Raw genomic sequence first — 22,314 nt, forward strand, 5'->3', positions numbered from 1 at the left:
TTCTGAAGATATGTCATACCAAGGAAGGTCAAGCAAGTGTTTTTTCACTATGGCAAATGATATTCAACACACTGCATTGGGAATGGGGACAAGTAGAGTAATAGCATTCATCTTGCATGCATACTTTCAGATGAGGTTAGTAAATGTTGCAGTCATGAAAAAATGATAACTCCAATGCAAATCCATCAAAGATCAATTGGATCAAAGATCCTAAAGAGAAACAAGAATGGATTAAATATACTCATGGTTGAGGCTCATTTTACTATGCCAAATCATGCCTTCCCCTACTTCTACTACAGCCATTGTAGATTTGGCCTTTGGGGAGTTGAGTTTGTGATAGCACCTTCCATTGTCTCTCTACTTGAGGGGAGTGTTGCCCTTCTTTTAATCTTTACATGTGCCCATGTCAGGATTCATTCTTGCACTTTGTGAGTTTCACCAAACTGGGGTCTCCGTTGGCGCCTTGCAGTACGCCACCACCAAAGTACATCATTAAGCAGACCGTGCCTCTCCCAGCGACAATGACCACAATGACGCACAGCGAAAGGCATGACGCACTAACAGTCAGCCAGCAGCGCAGTCTTAATGGGAGAAGACACTTGGGGTTGCCGTTCATCAAAGCGTATCAGTGAGATTTCCTGTACGCTGACCTGTATCCCTGTACCTAGCCTGCCATGTTACCATTCCTACTTGTTTTTTCCTCCCACTTGGTTCTTCGCTTGATCGATCTTCTGTTAACTTGAATTTGCTGACCTGGCTCGCCTCGCGACTTGTTATTGGAAACCTCCTACCTGTATGACACTATTGGTACTCTACTGGAGTCCATTGTGACTGACTCCGAGTCTTATGCTGATTCCCCCTTTTCCATCCACATATCAGCCAAGCCAAGAGTACCCCGCACTTCTATCTGGAACTCAGCCTTGCTGCCTTGCTTACACTTGGTGATTAGACTTGTGTATTGCCTATTTTACTTTCCACTGTCTACTCTTGTACCATTTCCTGCCTTCTCACACTGCAGTGTGCCAGGATCCTACCCTCATGCTCGCCGCTCTTCAGTGCACCCACTCACACTTGCTGGGACCTGCCTGTAGACTGCTGCTGCAACCATTTACTTCTTCATCTCCACCTTTGAAGCTTGGACCTTTACGGTAGACTCTTTGGGTTCTTCCTCTGTGCCGTTGGGTCAGACTTCCTTGTGGATACACCCTTTTCAGAACTTTCCTTTGGCCCATTTGTTCTGCTGGTTCCCCTTGCAGACAGTTTTTTTGTTCCATCATCCACAGGCCATCGTAGCGAGGTTGCCAACCTACCGACTCGAAAGACTAGACTCAAGCAAGCATTGGACTATATTAAGTTCCTTACTGACGCCATCATTTCCTAATGTACTTCCCACTATTTACAAACACATACCAGCAGCAGGGTCCCTCCTCACTAACACCTACCTATGTTTCTGTCTGTTTACAGCTGGTAGACATTCTGGCTAGTCTCTCCCACTGTCATGCTCACCCCAGGTGTCGTCGGGGGGTGGGTCTGGAAGTTCATCGGGCAATCTTCACTGATGCCTTCAGCCTGACAGCACTTATTTTAGACTTCCTGGGCCTTATTGACAAAGGATCGGTCATTTTTGTGAAGTGCATATGGTGTGCATCGCAGTGATACCCACTTCCCAGAAATACACTCCCTTACCAATAACGGAGAAGGCCCCTCGTCTCAGTGTCCGCCTAAGGTTGGTTAATCATGACGACGAACCTATTCACATTGTGGCCTTTTCCTGTCGCTTTGGGGACCAAGCTGGGCATTAGGAGTTGGAACCCCGATATTGCATTGTAAATCTGGGGGGCATGAGCGACACAGGATCTGCATTATCTTAAACAGAAGTCAAGACACTGCCGCTGCTGTGCTTCTGATCGAACACCTTCTGCGCAACACATCGCTAATGTTATTTTTCTCCCACTCAATAGTGTTCTGTGGAATATTCTGGTTTCACATTTCATTTCATGTCCCTGGATCTTTACAGCAGAGTACTCAAAGCATCTCTTATTATGCTGATTCCCACGCACAGTCGGATCTTCAAATGATTTTTTGCATTTGTAGTTTTATTTTTGGTGTTGGCTGTCACAACAAATATAAAATGATGCAAAGCAGTTTGGGGCACTCCTGTTTTTACGTAGCTCTTTTAGGTGTACAAAATGTGGGTATGTGCATGTCGCTGTGTGGCCATATGTGGGTCACGAGAACTGCATAGAGGTGGCACAGTTATTGCTGTTTGAGAAACCATAACTGCCACACTTGTTCGGTTTTGCTGGTTTTCTTTGAAGCAGTCATAACGCTGCTGTAACAGAATTTTGCTAACAGGTTGTTTTATAAGGGAACTATTTCCATAGTGTTCCTTTAACATGTTTCTACAGGCCCACCCAAACCTGTCATAAAGAGCAATGCCTCAAGCATGACCTTTTGGACATCTGGACAACAAAGCCCCATCTGTGGTGTGCACTGGCCATGGCCTGGGGCTATGATGAGTGGAGAGTTTGGCTATGACATGGCCTTCAACCATACACCAGGTTACCAATAATGGACAATATCCGTGGCATGTAGCCAGGGAAGGGGTCCTTTTGTCCTTGCCACAGGCACTGGCAATAGCCTGTGGCCATCAACAGTAGTCATGTTGGCTTGGATATGGTCTCCAACCATACTGTGCTAATGAACAGAGGCCATGGCTAGTGGTCACTTTGTTCGGGGAAGGCCTGGGTCCACAAACCAACTGATAGTGGGCACTGGTCATGGCAGTACTCACTTTCCACTTGGGCTTGGCCCTCATCCAACAAGGCTGTCTGTGGCCATGGACGACTCTACCTGCAACTCTTTCTGACTAAATATTCCTCCTCCAGACACCTGCGTTCCTCTGGCACCAACTGTAACAGTAAAGCGGTTTGCTAAACAGAGGGCAGGCGGTCGGTCGCTTTCCTCAGTGGGCTCCCTTCTTTGGAACAGCCTCCCCCTCCCTCTTCGTCTTGAGCAGGACCTCCTTAAGTTCCAGAAAAACCTCAAGACCTTCCACTTTATCTCTTCCTTCCCTCCCTCTCTCCCCTGCTAATCGTACAGTAGTTTGATTGATGTGCAGGGCCATTATGCATCCTCAGGGCCCTGACCTCCCCTATCCTCTGCACTTACCGCGGCTCACCATCCTCCACTGGAGGTCGCATTTACCTTTGTTCATAGCACTTCGCCTGCTGCTCTCCATGAGCACCACAGCACCTATCCCATACCCCTCTCCCCTCTGCACTTGCACGTTCCGAACACTCACAAGGCATAGAAGGTTGGTCTTTTCCTGCCCATTGTCTCTTCTTATATCTCTGCATTTAACTATTTAACATTGTGTAATGACATTGTCTTCCATCCCCTGTCCCCTCTCTGTTGCACTGTGGGCACTTTGAAACAGTATTTGCTTCCTGTATAAGTGCCTAAGAAGTGAACAATAAATAAATAAATAAATCCAAGCACGGGCCCCTTGAACATACTGTTGGCAGCACTGGCCATGGCAGCGGAGTTGATCATGGCCTGCTGCCATGGCCAGTGGTCCCTTTGCTGAGACATGGCCTTTGGTCCTGGCTTCCTCAAACTCATGGCTTGGTGCCATGGCCAGGGCCCAGGCCTCTCATGCGAGGGTTAGTGGGTAATGACCGTGACATGTGGACGTGGCTAGTGGTCACTTTCTTGGGATACGGCTTTCAGCCATGCAACAGACACCCACAGAGACCACTGGTCATGAGAGTTGTCCCCCTCACCCCATAAAGTGACCATTGTCCCTTGACAGTGGCCACCATGCTTGAAATATTGCATTTGGCCACCTGAAGCCACCCACATAGCCACCAACATGGCCTGTAGTGGGCGCTGGCTAGGGCCAGGCTCATGGCTGTGGCCATACCCTGGCCTTCTGCACATTATCTAACTCCACAAACGGGGTGAGATTGTGAGCATCAGATGCTGGCTTGGGTCGCTGATAGTTGCACTTTACAGGAACCTGGTAACATAAAATAGTATAAACACGACATTTAATTAATCCTACATGCATGAAGTAAGCCTTTTCTTTGAAGCCAAATTAAATATACAGCATGTTTATTTCAGAGAAAATGTAGCCCCACTTGATTCGTAATGCAATTAGGTAGGAATGACATGTGCAACGTGCTCAAGGTGTCCCACATCATGTGTGGGCAGTCCATCCATTCCCCGGTTAAGCAAAAAAGAGCACATTCCGGCTTCGTCAATATATTTTGTTTACAAATATAAATTCCCTTCCATATACTCGACTGTGATTGACTCACTGAGCAGATCAGCCCCAGAAAAAGAAAACTTTCGCACCCATTACTGAAATGGCTCTGCCATGAATGAATGAATGGATGAATGAATTAATGATCCCATGCAGCAAAGCTGCCCAAACCAGTAGTGCTTAACCCCAGAAGTGCTGATGCTGCAGAACAGCCTGCTATTTTTATTGGCAGTCTCCCAATTGTACTCATTTCCTCTGAACTTCCCTCCAACCCTATATTACTTCTGCAAGACTTTACTCTTTCTCAAACTCTCAAGCAAGAGTAATTAGGGATATCTTCTCAATGGCCAAAGTTAGTCCAAAAAACCCAAACTGGAGATGTGCATAAAATAGCCCAACCTTGCAACCCTCATTACTTAGACTAGATGTTCACTTGTTTGCAAGTATTGCGCCCGGAATGGAAGTAGGAACCAGAGATAGTGTTATGAATGGAGGGACAGCAGTATTGATCAAATCAGGGGGTGCCTGATGTTGTCATGTAGGGTTTCGATTGAATAAATGCTCTACAGGAAGAAAACAGCAAGCTGAACTATGCTGTATGCATGCATGGCTTTGAAAGCACACACCTCATACGAATATTTTTGCCCAAGTTAGCTTCGCCAACTTTCGTGCAAAACCAAAAGTAAACAGTGAGGCAAGATGAGGGCCAAACACGCAACCAGGGGAGTTGCTAGGTCTGGAAAAGACCCGGGGCTAAGCTGATGTCGGAACTGTTGGGACTGGGGGCTAGCTAGTCTTTTGGCTGTAGCTCCTGAGATTCTATCCGGGGCTACAACCAAAAGATCCGGGGCTATAGCCCTCTTAGCCCCCCCTAGCAACGCCCCTGCACGCAACATGTCCATGGCAATCCTGAATAGAAACAACCATATGTTATTGTGAAAGCACGTTATGTGCTAATGAGAACGTAGGGTGTAGGGGTGGCCGGGTGGCCCTACAGGTCCAGAGAGGGAAAGAAAGTGTGATTTCCCCCTCAAATCTTACAAGGGACGAGTAGAGACAGGGAAAGAAAGTGTGGTTTCCCAATCCAACCTCACAAGGGGCGAGTCCAGACAGGGACAGAAAGTGTGATTTCCCACTCAAACCTTACAAGGGGCGAGTCCAGACAGGGATAGAAAGTGTGGTTTCCCACTCCAACCTTACAAGGGGCGATTCCAGACAGGGACAGAAAGTGTGATTTCCCACTCAAACCTTACAAGGGGCGAGTCCAGATAGGGAAATAAAGTGTGATTTACCGCTCAAACCTTACAAGGGCGAGTAGAGACAGGGAAAGAAAGTGTGATTTCCCGCTCAAACCTTACAAGGGGCGAGTCCAGACAGGGAAATAAAGTGTGATTTCCCGCTCAAACCTTACAAGGGCGAGTAGAGACAGGGAAAGAAAGTGTGATTTCCCGCTCGAACCTTAATAGGGGCGAGTCCAGACAGGGAAAGAAAGTGTGATTTCCCGCTCGAACCTTACAAGGGGCGAGTCCAGACAGGGAAAGAAAGTGTGATTTCCCACTCGAACCTTACAAGGTGCGAGTCCAGACAGGGAAAGAAAGTGTGATTTCCCACTCGAACCTTACCAGGGGCGAGTCCAGACAGGGAAAGAAAGTGTGCTTTACCACTGAAACCTTTCTGAGTAAGGAGGGCACAGGCCAAGCCATCATCCCTGGTTATGATCGGAAAGCTAAAACAACATCACCATTATGCACAGACAATGGTCGAACTGAGTGGGAGCAGCTGAGAGCGGTGTTCCCCTACTTTAATAAAAACAGTATTACTGTTCTTATACTTTTATTTTGAAGGAAAAAAGAACTTTTCGGGAGAATGGTTTCGTTTTAAAATAAAAGTGTAGGACGAAGTAGAAACTTGCATTTCAGTGCACTGCACGGAGCATTTGCTTAAACAGCAGGTGTGTCTGCTTGGGGGTTTGTATGTCGCATGAGAGGAGGCGTGGCAATGGGGTTTGTGGGCAGCGGTGGCAGACCAGCAGGGAACATAGTTCCACTGCTTCTCATTGAACACTTTTGACAACCGGCCACAGAACATAACAGCAACAGCACATAAAATCAGCGACCTGGATTTAAGCATTTTATTACAGCCTGGCATTTATTTGGTGGAGAAAAAAAAGGCAACTGAGAATGTGACAGGGCAAAGGCTACCATTCCTGCCGCGAACCGAGCGACAGCAAATGAAATGGATGGGAACTTCGGGGCATGCAGATGGTCACAGGAAACTGCAAACTTTCCAATTCAAATCAGGGAAATGACATTACTACGCATGGTATGGAGCACAATACAAGTCTATGTCCACTGCCTGGATGTGAAGAGTTTTACTACCATAGCATACAAACTAACACCAATCATGGGAAAGGGGATCAAAAAAGACCTTCCCTTTATCTGTTCCAATTTCTACATTAAGCTTCGGGGCACAAAGAGGGCCATTCCCCTGACGCAGTTTGGCGAGCTGTAACATCTGGTTATTCCCTGTGAAGAGTATTTCCAAAGTAGCCACGTGCAGCCATAGTCAGCATTTACCCAACTTGTATAAGGTAGATGTTCTGATTCTTGCCTCATGAAACCAATTGGGTTAGTCGGCCCCAGTTTACATTTTGGGCAGTTATGGATGGGGTAGAATTGTGCATATTCACTTGCGTCACATCTAGACAGAACTGTGAAGATTAGCCTATGTCAAATCTAGACAGAATTGCGAATATTAGCTTGCGTCACACCCAGACAGAATAGGGAATATTGACTGGCATCACATCCTCACAGAACTGTAACTATTAGCTTGCATCACATCCAGACAGAACTGTAACTATTAGCTTGCGTCACATCCAGACATAACTGTAACTATTAGCTTGCATCACATCCAGACAGAACTGTAACTATTAGCTTGCATCACATCCAGACAGAACTGTAACTATTAGCTTGCGTCACATCCAGACATAACTGTAACTATTAGCTTGCATCACATCCAGACAGAACTGTAACTATTAGCTTGCGTCACATCCAGACAGAACTGTAACTATTAGCTTGCGTCACATCCAGACATAACTGTTACTATTAGCTTGCGTCACATCCAGACAGAACTGTAACTATTAGCTTGCATCACATCCAGACAGAACTGTAACTATTAGCTTGCGTCACATCCAGACAGAACTGTAACTATTAGCTTGCGTCACATCCAGACAGAACTGTAACTATTAGCTTGCGTCACATCCAGACAGAACTGTTACTATTAGCTTGCGTCACATCCAGACAGAACTGTAACTATTAGCTTGCATCACATCCAGACAGAACTGTAACTATTAGCTTGCGTCACATCCAGACAGAACTGTTACTATTAGCTTGCGTCACATCCAGACAGAACTGTAACTATTAGCTTGCGTCACATTTAGATGGAATTGTGGATATCATTATGTGTCCCATTTAGATAGTGATGCCACTAACCAGCCCTACTAATAACAAAACTCACCCCTGTGCGTACACCTCTCAAACTCTGAAATAAACACAACCATACCTCAAAAGCACAACAAACTGCACACACTTCACTACACTGCAACAACAAGCAAAACACACATGGCCTCGCACAACAGCACATGAAGGCTACCAACCGAAAAACACAGCTAAGTCCAGAGAACGGTGTAAACCGAACTGAAGCTGCCAACAGCACATCACAGCTCTCTTGCTTTTTTCTCCTGCTAACATGACATAACATAAGTGAGGCATAAAAGCAAGCTGTTAGTCCAATTAGCATATTGCAGCCATGTGAGTGGGGAGAGGGGCACACAATGGGGTTTATATTTCTACCCTGCATGTCCTCTTTGTCTTCAAAGGGCCCATGGTTTTACACCTGCAGGAGACTTGCATACATGTGCAAAAGTAATGGTTCCCGTAGAAACCACCTGTTTTCACAACCTCCTAAAAGCAGGCAGAGTACACAGGCATCCATTGCAAATACCACCTTCAAAGTTTAATTTGCAGGCAGCATGTACGTGTTTTACAAAGAGTGTAAAGGCCATTTTAACCTGGTTTTAATCTTTACTTTTCCATTTCATTTTAAAAAAGTAAAAAATTGCATGCAGGGGTCGGGACCGCAGGGAATTGCTAACGTTGGCTTTACCCTTCGCTCAATTTGCTCTTCTTACAAAATGACTCCCAATGCAGCTTTGTTTGTGCCAGGAGTAATTAATTTATTTTATTTTTTTATTTATTTTCATTGAATTGTGGAAGTGCAGGTTATTTATAACATGCTCAGTTTTTTCAAGAGCGGATGCGGGATTCGAACCTGGGTTTGCTCAGCATGGCATTGCTTACAAGACCCGCACGTTGCAACATAGCTATCCTCCCATCCTCCTAATTATTTTTCAGCAGAGGGTGCCTGCCCATTCTTGAACCCTCACTAGACGATGCTCTCCAAGTTTCTATGTGGCTATTGCTCCACAGATGAGGAAGGAAGCTGCATTGTCTTTGATGATGGTGAAGAGAAGATGTCAGTGGTTCATCTCTAGGAAAGAATTCAACAGCGCTCATGTTCTTAATTGCGAGATTTAACGACAGTTCCTTGCTTACTGCATTGCATGCAAAGTTTCAACTAAGAGATACATTACCGAAGTTATCATGGAGTAGAAGCCAGGGTTGTCTCAGTGTGCCTCGTGCTTGATAATGTTTGGGTGCTCAGTATTTGAGTTTAGGCATCCAAATTGGCATTCGTCTCAAGTTCCCTCACACATTAAGGTTGTCAAATGCTAATGTCACACAGGTCTTGGTGAGCGGTGAGATGGCAATTCGCACACATATCCTGGTTGTATTCTAGTGCTATTTGTATGCATGGAATTATAAAGCACGAACATAGCTGGGTAGCAGTGGAGCACTGTATAAAGGGGACACACACAGGGGGTTACAAACAGGGTGCAGGGTTGGCATATTATCTGGGATGGGTAGGGTGCAGGGGAAGGTGGTACTCTAGAGGAGGAAAATAGGGCTTAGTGTTGGAATCAGCACCCGGCGAGATCTTCTTTGAAAAGCAGGGTCTCCAAGTCATTCATGAAGTGTAGAATGGAGAGGACCAGTCTTATCTGTGTTGGAAACCTGTTCCAGAGGCAGGGTGCATAGCAGGAAAGGGCGTATTTCCTGTTTCTCCCCCTTGCAGTTCGTTGTTTACAGCCTGGTACTGGAGCACCAGAGATCATGGGTTTCTTGGCCAAGTAGGAGTTATTTTGTTTGTGACGGCTTTGTATGGGATTGAGACAGTCTTGAACACAATGTATGTTTTAAGGGGTTGCTAGTGCAGTTTCCTGAAGATTGGGGGAATATAGTTGCATTTTCAGAGTCCTGGGATGAGGCGTGCTGGAGTGTAGTGAATGGCTATCGGTGGGACCAAGGTGGCATCTTGGACTACTGCAAGTAGGGTGTTTCCATTTTCAAGACAGTAGTTGACCAGGGCTTGGACAACTATTCCTAAACTTGAGGCAGAGATTAAAAGCTTGAGTTTGCAGAGGAGCACAAGCTGGTACCATGTCGATTGGGTCTTCTTGGTTATGTGTGTTTGGAATGAGAGGTCACAGTCAAGAGTAAAGCTGAAAGATTGTTGTACTGGGTAAGTTGAGGCATGAATTCATTGAGCTTCATGTCAGTCAAATGTGGTCTTGAGCATGCTTGGTGGGGGTTTGTATGAGAATACATTTGGTCTTTGTACCATGTACAATGTCTCCCACCTGACGGAAAAGAAAGACATCATAGCACAGTTGCCCCTCTTCCTAAAGCCACTAATATTCTAAAGAGAATTTTATGACTCTTTGTGTCAAACACTGCCATGATATCCTGGAGAATAATGGTGATTTTCTGTTATCACCAACTGCATTATTCATTAATGTGTCTCAGATGCGCTCCATTCCAGCCCCTGATGCACTCCATTCCAATCCCAGATGCGTTCCAGTCCCAGATGATTTCCATTCCAGTCCCAGAATCGTTGCATTCCAGTCCTAGATGATTTCCATTCCAGTCCCAGAATCGTTGCATTCCAGTCCCAATTATTTCCATTCCAGTCCTAGATGCGTTCCATTCCAGTCCCAGATGTGTTCCATTCCAGTAACAGATTATTTTCATTCCAGTCTAAGATGCGTTTCATTCAGTCACAGATGATTTTAATTTCAGTCACAGATGATTTTCATTCAGATGCGTTCTATTCCACCCAATGCTCTGAATCCATGCTGTAACTCTTGTATGCTGCTGTTGGCTTTCATGCGATCCCAAAGTTGTTGGTAGATGACTTTTTCTAGGAGCTTTGCAGAGTAGGGATTTGCTTTAGAAATCTTTTACTGGAGGTTTAATGGATGTATGCACTGTGCTTTCACAGAATTTCCTCTTGTTACTCGAGTCTTTAAACTTTGTAGAATGCACAGAAGACTCTACACACGACAGGCCATTTATCCGATCTGATACTAGATTTTAACCTACTTTTAGCTAATGTTGGCAATAACTCCCATCTCCTTGCCTGATCCCTTGTTGATCATTTTTGATACATCATTGCCAGAGAAGAAAAATCATATTAAAACAAAATATATAGGTCAAAATATTAAGCTTCAGAATTTCAATTATCGTCCATCTCTTTTATTTTTACAGTTATCAGTCACTTCTAGATATTTCTGCAACAACAAATGATATGTTATTCCAATTCATGGATAAAAGTGCGTCCACTATTAACTATTTAGCTCCAGTTAATCTGAAAAAGATCACTTCTCTCTGCAGACAGAATATTCATCCTTAGTTTTCACATGATCTGCTTGTATTAAAGCAACAGGACCGGGCACAAGAATGTGTGTGCAGATAGACTGGTTCTGATGCAAATTACTTCACTTACAAAGGCCATCACATGAATAATTGTGTCTACTGTGTCGCAAAACATCCCCTTGTATGCTAGCCGTTTTTCTTTTGCTACAAATAATTGTCAGAAGCTGGTCAAAGTTTACAAGAAGCTTTCGTCTAAAGCAATGGGCTCCCACTGATGCAGGATCAGTGTGATCTGCTAGGCGATTCCACTGTGCTATTACTGATAACTCTACTCAGTCTTATTTCCGTGAGGATATGAGGGTCCCTGTTGTGGAGATTCAGCTACTTTCTTGTGATCAGATTCTGATATTTGTAACTGTGTTATTTCTCTGAAGACCCCATGTTCACAATCAGATGCATTGTCAGTAAAGCAATTTAAAGATGTTCCTCCTTGCCTACTGCAAGACTTTGCTATATTGATCAAAGCCTCAGTTCAAAGGGGCATCTATTCACTGCTTCTAAAACATTATGTGGTGCTCCCTCTACTGAAAAAAATCTAATTGTGATCCACTGGAGCCAGCTAACCATAGGCCCATATCCACTCTGCCATTAATGGCAAACATTGGTGAGTCCGAAATGACCGCTCAATTACACGATCGCCTGGAGAAGCGTACTTTTCTTGCAGAGGTCAAATCTGGCTTCCACCCCTCAGGTGCACAGAGACTACCCTCATGGATGTCCGAGTAATAATTATGGTAGTTAAGTGACAGAAGCCACTTCAGTACTATGGTAATTGTTGGGTGCACTGTGGTCCACAGCATTTGCCTGGATCGTGTGGCTCATGTGGGAGGGATTTCAGGTGCAGTGCTGGCCTCGTTTTGGCATCAGCAAGTACACTTAGGACATTTTCATCCTCTTCAGCCCTGACGTGTTGGGTGCCCAGGGATCTGCTCTGTCTCCTCGCCTTTATAATATCTACCTGTCTGCTATCAGATGCTTGCAGATTCTGCTCTATTTCCTTGATGAAGCTAATGATAGAAACTCTATTTAAGCAATAAGCCCCGAGCCGCGGGAGCATTACCGAGTCAGGTAATGTCCCGGGGCCCATAGTTAAAGGCCTGAGCAAACAAAGGGCCTTACATAAGGCCACAGGGCATTACCTGACTCGGTAATGCCCCCGCAGCGAGGGGCTTATTGCTTTTAGTATTCCGGGCTTGCGTCTAAGAATACTAATAGACGAGTGGGCGGCGGTTTGGAGGAAACATTGAGTGAACTCGGCTTACCGTCTTTTCTGTGGGGATTCGGAAGCCTGGAGTTGCATTGCAAAGAGTGCAATGCATTGTTAGCTTTCTCGCATGGAAAGCTTGCCGGCCATGTTTGGGGAAGCGATTCAGAGCCATTTAACAGGAATAGAATGGAAAAAAAGGGTATTCCATTGAATTTCCTGTCCAATGCTAATGTGCACAGATTCAAAAAGTAGCATTGTACAGGAAATTCGATAGAATGCAATGGAACATGTGCATAGTAAATTCCATTGCATTCCTGTGCAAAGCTAATGTGCACAGAATACAACAGTGGTTAACAGTGCCGGCCATATTGATTGCATAGATATTCATTACATTTTTGTGGAATAAATGTCTGCGCAGAAAGAACAAAAGAAAATTAATAATTGTCACATTACATGTTGGCATTTCAGTGCAGGTCAGCTGCAAAAAGCTAGTATTTAAACTATTAAGTGTGCTCCCTGTAAGCATTGTCCAGACGGCTTTAAATGGCATGAATATCAGAGGGTGATTCTAAGAGGTTCAGAGCGAGGACACACACGCTTACCAGATTTGGCATCAATTATTAGTCATTCATGCAAAAAAAGGCTAGATAGCTGTATCTAGTTTGAACAAAACACCAAGATTTTAATTGAAATAAAGTTCATCAATACAGTGAAGGGGAGTGGAGCAGCATTGAACAAGATGTGTGAACATGCAGGAAAACCAAATTGTAGAAAAAAAGGAAAGACAGCTTTATCTAGCTTTAACATCAAATTAGGAAAATATTTACTCACAGTTCATTAAAACAGAGAAGTGGAGTGAAATGAAATCGAATAAGATGTGAGAACAGCTAGGAAAATAAAACATTGCAGGAGAACAATAAAAATATTGCACAAAAAAAACATGAAACCTTATAAATGAGACACTCAATTTGATGAATATTTATAGAGTGAATTAAATTGTACATTTCCGAGGAAAAAGAATAAACAATTAGCGAATTGAGGAATGGAATTTGAGAAGGTGACAGATGAGGCGCCAGAGGAACAGGGAACAAAGCTGGAAGTGGAAGGGAAACTGTTTGCAGAAGTCACATCGGAACTAGTAGTTGAAGGAGAATGGAGAACCACTTCAATATTTCATCGGATTGTGGCTGCCAATAACTTTCTATAGAAGAAGCATTACAATGACCTGTGACAGGCATGATTTGACGGGATTCTAGTCCAGCATTTGATAGCAGCTGTATAGCGGTGGGGCGAATTGAGTGATTGGTGTACATGCAATGGAGGTGCGCGCAATGACTGATTTTTGGCATAAAGTTGCCGAGGGTATTTTTGCCCAATAGCTTTATGGATTATCAGATGTGTTCAGTGGGTAGCTCTTCTTTAGTAAGACGGCGGGGGGGCTACAAAGAAACAAGGTGCATCAGGAGGAAGCCTGGATATGTATTGAAGAAGTGAGTTCACAGGTCATGCACGAGCATGAGGTATGGCATACATATGGCCTCGGAGATAGCTGTGGTGCCTTTCAAAAGAGGATCAAGGTTTTCGGTTAATTCGTTGAATTCATCAGTGATTACAGTAAATGCATTGGCAGGTAAATAGCCTGAGTCCCTCATGGCCACGCTCAGCAAACTGTATCTGGCTATCCAACCAGACCTTGAATTGCAGAGTATCTGGAGAGTTAATGTTGAAAACACCAGAAGTAGGTAATTTTAATAGATCAATGTGAGAGATAGCAGTTTTGTGCACAGCAAGATCTTTAACAGATCGTCTTAAAGGTTTAACAATGCTCACAAACACATTATTAGTCCTGGTTGTGCATTATATTAATATTGCGGCTGAATGAGGGATCATTCAGATGTCGATTAATGCCAGACTATAAAGATCTCAGGCTTTGAGGCCGATTGATATTCAGTGCCAGTCGCAGTTCGTACCTCTGCATAGAAGTGCCGAATATGAGTGGCCAGAGAAGTGATGCTTTGGGTTGCAAATGATGGCGAATTACCTTTTTCACGAAGTCAACTTTTAAATGTGTTGACTGCCCATTTGGTGGCAACCTGGGTTTTTGCCTCAGCCTTATGCAATTCTATGGCATCTAAATCGGTGTTGCGCACAGTAGCATGTCTATTTGCTGGAGTTGACACACTGGTAAAAAGAGAGGAAGTACAGCTTTCATTCATGGTGCTTTGCCCGTCTAATGACTGTGTGCCAAAGAGATCGAAATGGATTTCTGTTGGGCGAGAAATGTTGTAACTGTGGTCCCGAAAAGTATGCTGTGATTCCTTTGCCATCCGGGCTGCTTTTGAAGTGTGCTGGAGCGCAGATGGTTAAGAATATAATTGCGGATTGCAGATGCGTGTGGCAGGCTCTGAATAATGGCGGATTTCAAAAGATCGTGGCAGGGAACAGGAAGGAACGTTCTGAAGTATGCCTCGAGGGACATGCAGTAAGGGATTGTGTATCAGTTAAAGCCTGCATTTCCACCAAAGGCGTGCACTTTTACATAAAGCGCTGCGCCTTCCGGGGTACTAATGTGGGATGCTTAAAGCAGGTGCAGAGTTGTGGTGCAACTGGGACCGTCGAAATGGGAGTAAATGCCAGATTCTTTTGTTGGGCAGCGTCTTTACGTTTCTTCTACATCTGTGAAATGGGTATGTAATTTAGGGGTCATTTATTACAGTAAGTCGACTTTTGAGACTCAGATTAAGCCACACGTGGTGGTCCGGACTGGCCCGGGGTGTGGCGTGCCCTGTGCTTTGTTAAAGAGCTTGGTGGTGGGGGGCACAGCGTGGCTTGCAGAGGAGGTGCCAAATATTGTGCTACGCCATTGGGCACCACTCTGTCTGACAAAGGGGTAGTGCGCAATGCGTGCCTTGAGGCTTGCCAGTGAGGCCCGGGGTGAGAAGCAGCTCATGGGTGTTTTCAATTTAAAATAACTGTCTGGTGCCATGGATTTATGTGTGCAGCAATGATATTACATTAAATGGTGTTTTCTTTGAGTCCTCTGGAACCCAGTATTACGCTTACATCATAAAAACCATGTGGGGTGTATTATATACTCCAGCAAAGATAACATTATCAGGTACACTCCCCTGTGTGTAAGCAGACCAGTCTAATAGGTTTCTTCTATCGTAGTGGTAGCTGACTCATGGATACACTTATAACCCGCGGATTTTGTGGATACTAAATCCTGGTCAATGATTTCATTTTCAGGCCTTGCTCGTGCAGCATTTTTCTCTTGGGAAAACAGCAGCGCACGCCTCCCCGGGTCAGTGCTTTTTTGGCTTGTTTTACACAGCAGCGCCATAGATAACGAGTACTTCTGTGTCCATTGATCTGTAGATGTTTCATACACTAGCTGTAACATGCATTAGAGATTTTGATTACCCCGTTACAAATACTGCGCTATGTATGTTTTACATATAGACCCCACGTCGAATATGGAAAATGACACTCCCCAAATGTGTGATCCTGGACAAATCACGCCTCCCTCTGTGCTCAGTTCTTATATCTGGCTGAAATGAGAGTCGCCTGGAAACACGGGTGCTAGACGCATCTGAAAAATCTGAAGGTCGCTTGGCATCATTTCCCATGATGTTACTTGGGACCGGGGGTCAAACGACATCACTTCCTGTGATGTCATCAGGGGGTGAAGGGTCATGTGATGTCACTTCTGCTTCCCCTGGCATTTTGGTGAAATGACGTCCCTGAGAGAAGGCCGTTGCCTTCAGGTTATCCCAACCAGCTAGCCTAGAAATTAGATAGTAGGGGGTCAATGGTCTGTATTTACTAACTGAGGGAATAGGGACGCTTGTGTTAGGGCAGAAAACGCTATTTTCAGACAAGAGAGGTAGGGAGAACCCTAGAGCCCTGCATAAAAATTCAGTAAAAATCATTCAACCCTCTCTGGGAGTTGAGCCACCTGTGCCAATTGCACACAGTTCATTTGGATATTTTAACTTTTTTACCCACTCTTCAACCCCCTCTTTTCATTAAACATGCCGGCACTTACATAACATCAGAAGCACTATACAGCAAATAGCCACGGCAGGGTAGAGCGCTGGAGTTTACTGGAATGCCAATGCCCACACAAGCCTGAATCCTTATGTGGGGTCTCTTGACTCTTTGCGGATGACACACTAATCTTGTTCTACTTCCCCAGGAGCTGCCCTCCTGCCTCATGCACTGCCTGGCGGCCATACAGGCTTGGATAGCAATTCCCTGCCTTTTGCTTCACTCCTCCAAAACTCCTCTTTTAATAATACAATAATGAGAGAACCACTTATGCAGCTCACTTTCCAACTTGAGTCCACGTTAAGGACTGCTAATTAGTGTCAATATTACCCCGCTCCATGTTACATGTGTTATTGACCTCGGAATGTTGAAAGGCTGCGTGGACCCACCAGGGTTCAAACCTGTGGCCTTCAGGAAACATACATTAGTCTTTTCGTTTATCCTAGTGCCCGCACTCCACCTACTGTCTAATCTATACTTCCCTCTGACACCCTCGCCCTATGCCCCAGGGCTCTCAGCCTGGGCAGTCCTCTTGGTAGCGCTCTGAAAAAGCAACAATTCATTGCTAGTAGATCAACCCACTGAGCATCTAAAAAAAAAGGGCACCCATCATACCTTTCACTCTGCTAAACCTCTCACTTCCCCCATTGCTTTCTCTAAGCGGAAGTACTGCTCATCACCCCTCTTGAGAAGGTAGTACTGTACATTTTGATGCTCACGGAGAACGCCATGCCCACTCATTCCGGCTTCTTGCCTGCCCTGAGGTGGCACCTCCCTGCCCTGAGAAGGAGTACCCGCGCTGTCTGACTGGCCATTCACCTGTACACAGTTATTGCTGTGAATGGTGATATAGCATACGAATTGTGTGTCTATCATCGGGTTTAACTCCTGTGTAAGGTTGACTAGTATCAGCCAATATCCCAATAAAGAAATAAGAATCTACAATGCATTAACATATATCATTTAAAATCATGCTTAAAGGAATCATATTGTGCATATATTTTTAAAACATTGGAATAACAGTGGGTAACAATGAGAAGCAGCTCTGTGAACACGTGCACACATTGTATCAATACTCTAGGCAGTATACAGTAGACAATGCAACTGGTGTGCGTGTGCGTGTGAGATGTGCCTGCTGTGAGTGTGTGAACGCTCAGTGCAGTGATGCAATGTGGTATTGTTTTTACTCTCACACAGGATGTGGCCTCAGCAGAACAATTTCAGTCTTCAATGAATCTACATATTCTTTTGACATTGTACCAGTTGCCCGCAGAGTTGCACAGATCCACTCTAAAATGGCTGCCCGCAGGAGTCAATGTGAGTGCTGGTTTGTGAGCTCGTTTACATATCTTCATGAGATCTGTGGCCCTTCAACAAGGGGAGGCTGATGATTACTTCTGCAGGATACCTCTCCATTATGTGGCCACATGACATTGTCCCGCTGGTATCTCTCATTGGACTCACGTGACACTATCAATTACCTCGAAGTACCTTGCTGAGGGACAACTCCTCTCACTATTTCCCTCCTTATGTTTCTGACAGAAGCACTCGTCTCATTAAGAAATAAGACAAAATAAATACTAAAAGTACAACATGCAGGTTTAATCAGGGCCCATTTTAGTAGCCTTATGATTAAACTAAAATGGCATATACAAGGAAATCTATTGCGCGGGCAAATTAGAATACCCTGAAAGACGTTTAGTCCAGGGCGGAACTAAACGTTTTTCAAATGAAGTTTAGCAAGCGGAAGCCGATTACTAAGAGAAGCCGATTACTAAGAGAAGCCGAGGAAGCAAAGGTTGAACCTGCCTATTCTGAAGCATGCCTTCCACTGCATCGCTTGCAGCTGTGTAAGATGGAGGCCACCCTTTGGAAATGTCAACCTGAGACTATGCTGGCGAGGCCTGATAGCCTTTGAAGTCCGGAACCTATAGCGGGCAACATGATTGGAATATAAAAAACAAAGTGAGGCACATTGTTCATGAAAGGGTTGATGATTGCCAAAATCAGAATTATATTCAAGAGTGTATGTGCGTGCAAATCAATGCTAACTATGCTGTATGGATTTTCTATTAAAACTAAGGAGCTACTGCTTAATAGATTTATGTAAACATGCAAAAAGATGAGGATGAAAAAGAAAGTAGGCCAGGCTTTTGTTGGCAAAAATATCACTACCACCATTTGGCCACATGCAAATAAATAAATGATGTGCATCAATTGATAGGCTAAGGAGTTCTGAGACTAGCGGGGGCCCCTCCCTTGTGCGAGTCCTTCCATTCCCGAGGTCGCTAAATGGTAGCAGGTCAAGGCATTGGTTGGGTGGTCTACTTTGGCTCACTTTCCATTGCTACCTTGAATGTGGGGACTTGGGCTAGTCTCTAGTTGAGGAAGCCAACACTACCATGACCCTCACCACAGGCACACGAAGCCCCCATCACCTCGTGAGGTTTTAAAGGTGACTATTTGACACATATATTCTCGCCAAAATAGGTCTGTAGCACTCCCTCTTCTCCATGTTGGGTAACTAAGCAATGTGGGAAGTGAAGGAGAGGCTCTAGGTCACGCTACGACATTATGAATGTTATGTGCTGAAGAGGTTTTCGCTTTTCCCCTGGTCTCTGTGCATGTAGCTACTGAACAGGGGGATTCTTTGCCACAGTACATGCCCCTGTGGGCATGGGTCGCGCATCGGTGTTGGATAGAGTGGGGTGGCTTGTCAGAAACCACCACTATGAACGAAGGGTGTAAGAGGATCAAAGGAGGGAGCATTGGCACTTTAAAAAGTATACAGAGTATTACACTTTGAGCTGTCTGTTTTAGAGTTATTCTTGAGGAGTGTATGTATATAGTGTGACATTGTGATTTTATTTAATTTCAGGAGCTAAGCAAAATGATCCCGAAATCTGTGGTCGGAGAATTAAAAGAAGATTCCAGCAACGTGATCCAGCTTATTTCTGAAGCCTATAACGTGAGAACCTGGGGTGGGCAGAGGTGGTGGGGGAGGAGCTGAGGATCTGACAGGCTGATCACATCTGAAAGAAAGATAGGGCTGGGTTGGAGTCAATCACGTGTCATTTAGAGTCCATTGAAGGTCCTGCTGCAGAACCAGCAAATAACCCTAGTTCCAAGAGGAACAAAGACCCGCTTAGATGCAAAAGGACCTATTCTTGTCAATCCTTCCATAAAAAGCGCTAATGTGGTGACAAACCTTGAGCACTCACTGATCAACAGAATAACTGATTGACGCAGGCTGAGAGATGCTATGTTTTGATACGTGACCAACACTGTCTTAGTCCTACTGGCCTTTCAGAGTCAACAGAGTCTTGGTCAGTCACCCTTGCACTTCCTCCGGGCCTACCACGCACCTAGGGGCTTTAACTGTAATCCCAACAGTCCCTTCTCCTTGCACTACCCAGAGCTGCGCTGCCCTGGCTGCCCTTACTCAGAGCATTGCTGCCCTGTTTTCCCCTACCCTCTCCTTGCACTTCCCCCTCCCTTTCCACTTCTCGCTCTCGCACATGCACGATCTGAATGACACAAGGCCTAGTAAGATCGTTTTGTCTTGTCCTCCCTCTGTCTTCTCTCCTTTGTCTTGTCGCGCCTAGAAATACTTGAGTACAGGCGCATTATAAATGTCCTGTATCAAAACAGGCCTTTTTCATTTTTGTTTGGCTGAATTGACTTACCCCTGGTGGAGAAGACAACAATACAAAAGGATAAGAAGGCAGAAGAGTTGGAAGAAAAGAAGCACTGTGGGGGCTTGAGAACTTGAGAACTCACAATTTTAGCGGTGGCAATCTTCACACAACCATAAGCTCTGGCTAGCCCAGACCATGCCTTACCCCTTTTCCCCCAAAGTTTGTGGTCTTCAACTGCAAGATGTGAATTTATTAGGAAATGAGTTTGAAGGTTTTTATTGAAAGTATATGAGAAGCATTGCTTTAACCAAGAGATTGCAGAACTGAATAGCATGATAAGTATTTTCAAATATGTTTAAATGTGGCTTTCACACATATTTTCACACCAAATCCGAGATGGGGTTGAATATTGTATCTGCAAACTTGAAACATGTACCCTTGCCCACTTGAAGAACTTGTAGGGGACACACAACTAACATGTATGCCCATTCTTAACCCAGGAAAAGGGTTCTGCCATGAAGTATAAACAGGCACGATTTTCTCAACGTGCAGGTGGACATCAAAGGTGTAGTTGGACAGCTGATAGCATGCAGTTGGGATGATGGAGCAAAATTATACACTTCTATGTGCGTTAATTGCAAACAGTTATTGGCAGACCCAACATTTATAACAAAGTAATATTGTATGCACTGTTAGCTAGTATGTGACATTTGCCTGTTTTCATACAAGACTATAGTACTGAATCCCAAATATCGTAATTTAGGAACAGAAATACGCTATGCAATTCCAAACTCCATAAAGTCTTAGGTCCTCATTCCGAGGTTGGTGATAAGGGAAAAACGATGCCGGTAAAGGAATACCGGCATCGATTACCGCTACGGGATATTCTGACCTACCAGACCGCTATTAACGGCACCGTAAAGTACAGAGCTGATAATAACGGTCTGGGCGCACGCACACGACCCACCATGCCGGCATTAGTGGCATGCTGTAACTGGAGCAGATCCCAAGTGAGGCGGAGATGCAAATAACGGCCTCATGAAGCCGAAAAAAGTGCTTACCGGCATGCCGTAAATACCGGCATCGCCGACCTACTGTTAACTGCCCTGAGCAGTGTTCCCAACTGCCACAGGTGCACACAATCAGCACAGGTGGAGGCAATGGAGTCTGGCCCAGTACAAAAGAAGCACATCCACACATCACACCCCCTCCCACACCAAGATGATTCCAATAGTAGTAGCATTACTGGAGCTGGAGGACTTACTTGCATTACCACAACATCAACAACAACAACAACAGCCGCCACCACAGAGGAGACGCAGGAGAAGGAGGGTGAGACAGGCCCAGCATGCCCCACCAGTGCAGCCACCGTTACCACGCCGGCAGCCCCCAATCCCTTACATCAGAGCTAGTCCTTTCAACCTAACCCCAGAGCAGATCCACAACCTGTACCGTCTGGACCGGGACACCCTCACCACCATAGTGGACCTGATACACAACGACATAGTGAGCCTCATTGAAATACGCACCGCCATCCCCGCTCTACTGAAGGTAGTGTCTGTGCTCCACTTCCTTGCAACAGGCACCTACCAGCACACAGTGGGGCACATGCATGGCATATCTCAACCCTTTTTTCCCCCGGATACTGACCCAAGTGCTGGATGCCCTCCTCAAGCACACGAGGGACTACATATCCCTACCATGGACTCCCCAGGAGATATTTGATACAAAAGTTGCCTTCCATGCACTAGCAGGCATGCCAAATTGTGTAGGTGCCCTCGACTGCACCCACGTGGAGTTGGTGGTCCCGCATGCCATGGAGCCAGTGTACCGCAACCGCAAGCAATACCACTCCATCAATGTGCAGATGGTATGCAACGCCAGCAAGACCATCACACATTGTTGTGCCCGATATCCAGGATCGACTCATGACTCTTTGGTCCTGCGGAACTCCACGCTACCACGCTTCATGGAGCGACATGCTGGACGATGTGCCTGGCTGCTCGGTAAGTAGCAAGACTGGCACAAGGCATTGACAAGGGGGGAGAGATGCACACACCACCATGCTGCCAATGTTGAAGTGACTGCACGATGTGCACATCACCAAACATTGTGCCTGAAACCATCACAAACCGTACAAGACACACAAATCCCATATGAATGAAGTAAGGGCGACACCTATCATGACATGACTAACAGGAAACCATCCCACATCCCACAACACGTGCACCACCCATCAGCGACCCTCACCCTCCGTAACGCCATCCTGCACCATGCAGTGCATATGCACCCTGTTGCTGTCTCCAGCATATCACCAAA

General features: G+C 45.2%; 1 protein-coding gene across 2 annotated transcripts in view; it reads left to right on the forward strand.

Annotated features, from left to right (window-relative positions):
• The window catches only part of ITGB7 (integrin subunit beta 7), a 683,045-nt gene that overhangs the window by 451,013 nt on the left and 209,718 nt on the right, over window positions 1-22,314 (forward strand). For both annotated transcript variants that reach the window (XM_069653334.1, XM_069653333.1), the window contains exon 9: window positions 19,236-19,325. In XM_069653334.1, the coding sequence (XP_069509435.1) occupies window positions 19,236-19,325 (90 nt within the window). The remainder of the gene's footprint in view (window positions 1-19,235; window positions 19,326-22,314) is intronic.

Source organism: Ambystoma mexicanum, chromosome 3q, assembly GCF_040938575.1.
Source record: "Ambystoma mexicanum isolate Mex_15411 chromosome 3q, UKY_AmexF1_1, whole genome shotgun sequence".
Taxonomy (NCBI): Eukaryota; Metazoa; Chordata; class Amphibia; order Caudata; family Ambystomatidae; genus Ambystoma; species Ambystoma mexicanum.